The 3,462-nt window shown below is 46.5% G+C and overlaps 1 protein-coding gene across 1 annotated transcript; it reads left to right on the top strand.

Annotated features, from left to right (window-relative positions):
- Positions 1 to 412: 412 nt before the first annotated feature.
- Positions 413 to 1,134, top strand: LOC123182354 (protein RADIALIS-like 3). Its single transcript, XM_044594895.1, has 2 exons — positions 413 to 763; positions 843 to 1,134. Exons 1-2 carry the CDS (start codon positions 495 to 497, stop codon positions 862 to 864), a joined length of 291 nt encoding a protein of 96 aa, XP_044450830.1. The 5' UTR covers positions 413 to 494; the 3' UTR covers positions 865 to 1,134.
- Positions 1,135 to 3,462: the final 2,328 nt, after the last annotated feature.

Genomic DNA, 3,462 nt, shown 5'->3' with positions numbered 1-3,462 from the left:
CGGTATCTGCATATGAAGATGCATATGTCTCAACTTTAACTAGAGCATACATGTATATGGATGTATGGATGCATATATATTTACATTTTTTTGCTTTGAATCTTTGAGAGGGAGGAGGTGAGGAAGGATGCCGAGGCGATTCACGACGCAAAAGGGACGAAAAGATAGAAAGGTAGATCCCCCACTTCCAGGGGACAGAAATGTTTGTTCCTTTCTCCAATCGACCCCCCTCCTCAGTCCTCTCGTGCTGGCCTGCTGCTTCAAAATTCCTCTAGTTTTTCGCCCTCCACTCGTATGCACATCATCGATCGTCCATCTTCTTCCACCCCCCCACAAAGCTGAACCCTCCTCGACTGCTATAAGTAGCACCTCTTCTCACAGCTTCTTCCCCATCCATCTCACCAGCAGCCAACATCCAAGCGTAGTTCAGGTCATAAGTTAAGGTATATAGCAGCTTAATTATCGTTCGAGAAACCAATCGTCGAGCGAGATCAATGGCTTCCCTGTCAATGAGCGCGGTGTGGACGCCGATGCAGAACAAGCTGTTCGAGCAGGCGTTGGCGGTGCACGACAGGGACACGCCCGACCGCTGGCACAACATCGCCCGGGCTGTCGGCGGCGGAAAGTCGGCGGACGATGTCAGGCGCTACTACGAGCTGCTCGTCCACGACATCGCCCGTATCGAGGCCGGCAAGGTGCCCTTCCCCGCGTACCGTCCCCCATGCCCCGGCCCCGGCCACAACGGTAGCTACGAGGCCGACAGGTAAGACCGCCATCACTGTGTTTCTTATCAGTTATGCATGGGCTTAAGCTGGAGTTAAGCGGCTAATTTGTGTGATCAGGTTGAAGCACTTGAAGATCTAGCTAGGCGGTAATCGGGTAATGGGCAAGGGATGATACACACTACACAGATGGACTGAACGAAGAAGCATGTGCGTGCATGGGCTCATAAGCGCGTGCATGGTGTCCATGACTCCATGTCAATGTATACATGGGCAGAAAAGTCGGCCGATTATGCAGATGCATGCATGTTGATAATACTCTAGCGGCTAGTGGTCTATAAGTATGTACGTGAGATCGACTTGTCTCCTTACTCACATGGGTTTAACTTATCTCGTATGTATGTATTCTAATGTACAATATTAATATTATCCTTATATTATTGTCTGCACATTGTAACCATATGTCCGTATCAATGGAGAGATAAATGGATGTTAATGCCAAATATGTTACACACACGTACTACCAATACAAAGACAAAACAACTGCGGTGTCTTTCACGCTTTAATCACATATTTTTTGGGGGGAGCATTTACAGCTTAGCATCTCGTTGAGGTGCCACAATAGAGGCAGTGGAGATAATGAGTATATATGTTAAAATAATATTATGTGACCAAGGACGGAGAACACGCACCAATTGATCAAATGGCAGGGCAGAACCGAATACAAACCACACTACTACAAAGCACCCATATCATGCTAGGGTTGCTACCTCTCTTCACATGGGTTTATCGTTGTTGTCGATAGTGGAGCTCCCGCAGATATTGGGACACCAGGTCGGGCCGTGGGCCGCCTCCTCCCCTTCCACTAGTTGAAGTGAACGGTTCCTCTTCCACTCAGTGGAACCACTCCAACATCCCCTTTGATGATGGGGGGTCCGCTTCAGGTTGTTGTGCTTGGATCATGCTAGGCAACCGTTTGTTGCTCCTCAAGTGCAAGGGTTTCCAGAGGTAAGTTCCCCCCCCCCCCTAGTTGAGAACTGTTGTAGGAATAACTAATTAACCTGGGTCCCACCCGGTTCTATGTGGCAAAATGGTCAAGACGACAACAAGTCGACAAAATTCAAAAACAAGCCCTTCATGGTCAACAAGTCAGAGGAAATACAAAGTAAAAGATAAGGGCGTCTGAAATAAAAGAAGAGCAAAAGGGCCCATGTGAAGAGTTGCCCTAGACAGCCAAAGCGCATCAGGGTAGCTAGAGGGATGGCCCACCATGGACTATAAACCCTCCAATATTTAGTAGTCTTCATAGCTTAGGGCAACTCGAACGGGTTCACTGAATCGTCCGCAACTGTTTGGAGGGAGGACATTTTCTTCCATTCAACGCCGGTCGCCAAAATTGTTTGGACCAGTCCTGATGCACGAAATCCTACAAACCGACAACATTGGGACCGGTTCAAACAATTTTGCAGTATTAGTGGACCTGCTAAACAATGAGATCTAGAGACATTCTCGGAGGTGATGACAGTTGGTGTGATCATGCACAACATGATCGTGGAGGATGAGAGTTATGGCGTTCTCGGTGGTCTGGATTTTAAAAATTGGGTTATCCTATTCAGCTTCCAGAACAGAATCCGACGACATTTGAGGATTTTCTCCAAATGCATCATCAAATTCGCAATCAAGGAACTCATGTGAAGCTTGAGAATGATCTGATTGAGCATCTTTGCGGTTTTTGCATGGACAATTAGAACACGTATCTAACAAAGTTGAATTCAAATTTTAACTTTTTTTATTTCAAAACTTTATGTTTGGATTGTAATACTTCCTCGTATCCATATTAATTTTCGCTGATTTAGTACAACTACTAAATCAACGACAATTAATATGGATCGGAGAGAGTATTTTTATTTGAAATATTGTTGCATTGAAATATTCCTCTTTCAGTTGCTTACGAATTGTGTTGTTTATATTTGATTATTTTGAGTACCCCGGGTATGGAAAAGAAACTAGGAGCGGACATTTGGTGCCTACAGTTGGATGGCCTTCACACATTTGGTGAGGCCCATTTTGATGATCCGCGTTGGAGTTTCCCTTACCAAACTTGACCTATATATCCTTCCCCACATATCACTCTCATGAGTAGCCTTGGTAATTTATAAGGACCTCTACCATATAAAGTCCCCATGGGCGGCATGTAACTCACTCAGTTTCACTTGAGTAACTCATTCACTCTCACTTGAGTAACTCAAGGGGAGGTGGCTAGAGCTCTGGGAGGGAGATTTAGTTTCGACCCAAGGAGTTCTTCTCACTCATCTGACGAGGGTGAGCATCATCTGGTATATATCTGCAAACACTGGTAGAAAAAGGGCCCGTTGTCCCGGTTCATAAGGGCCTGTTGTCCTGGTTCTGGAACCGGGACTAAAGGGTCGGTACTAATGCCCTGTCCTTTTAGTCCCGGTTCAATCCAGAACCGGGACAGATGGGCCTCCACGTGGCCTGTGCGCGGTGCCCAGGCAGGAGACCCTTTGGTTCCGGTTGGTGGCACCAACCGGGACCAATAGGCATCCACGCGTCAGCATTTCTGTGGCTGGGGTTTTTGTTTTTTTTTGAAGGGGGGGGGGGGTTGGGGGTTTTGGGGGGTTAATTTAGGTGTTTCATATGTTATGTTAGCTAGCTATAATTAATAGAGAGAAGTGTCCTCTCTTATGTCCGTGCTTGGTCGACGCTACGTACTATACAT

This window comes from Triticum aestivum, chromosome 1A, assembly GCF_018294505.1.
Source record: "Triticum aestivum cultivar Chinese Spring chromosome 1A, IWGSC CS RefSeq v2.1, whole genome shotgun sequence".
Classification (NCBI taxonomy): domain Eukaryota; kingdom Viridiplantae; phylum Streptophyta; class Magnoliopsida; order Poales; family Poaceae; genus Triticum; species Triticum aestivum.
Note: the sequence above shows the minus strand (reverse complement) of the source record. Positions and strands in the feature narration are given on the sequence as shown.

Excerpts from the sequence above, each read along its gene's own strand:
- LOC123182354 (XM_044594895.1), top strand. The coding sequence starts at position 495 with ATGGCTTCCCTGTCAATGAGCGCGGTGTGGACGCCGATGCAGAACAAG. Across the intron at positions 764-842 it reads GGTAGCTACGAGGCCGACAG|GTTGAAGCACTTGAAGATCT; the intron begins GTAAGACCGCCA and ends TTGTGTGATCAG.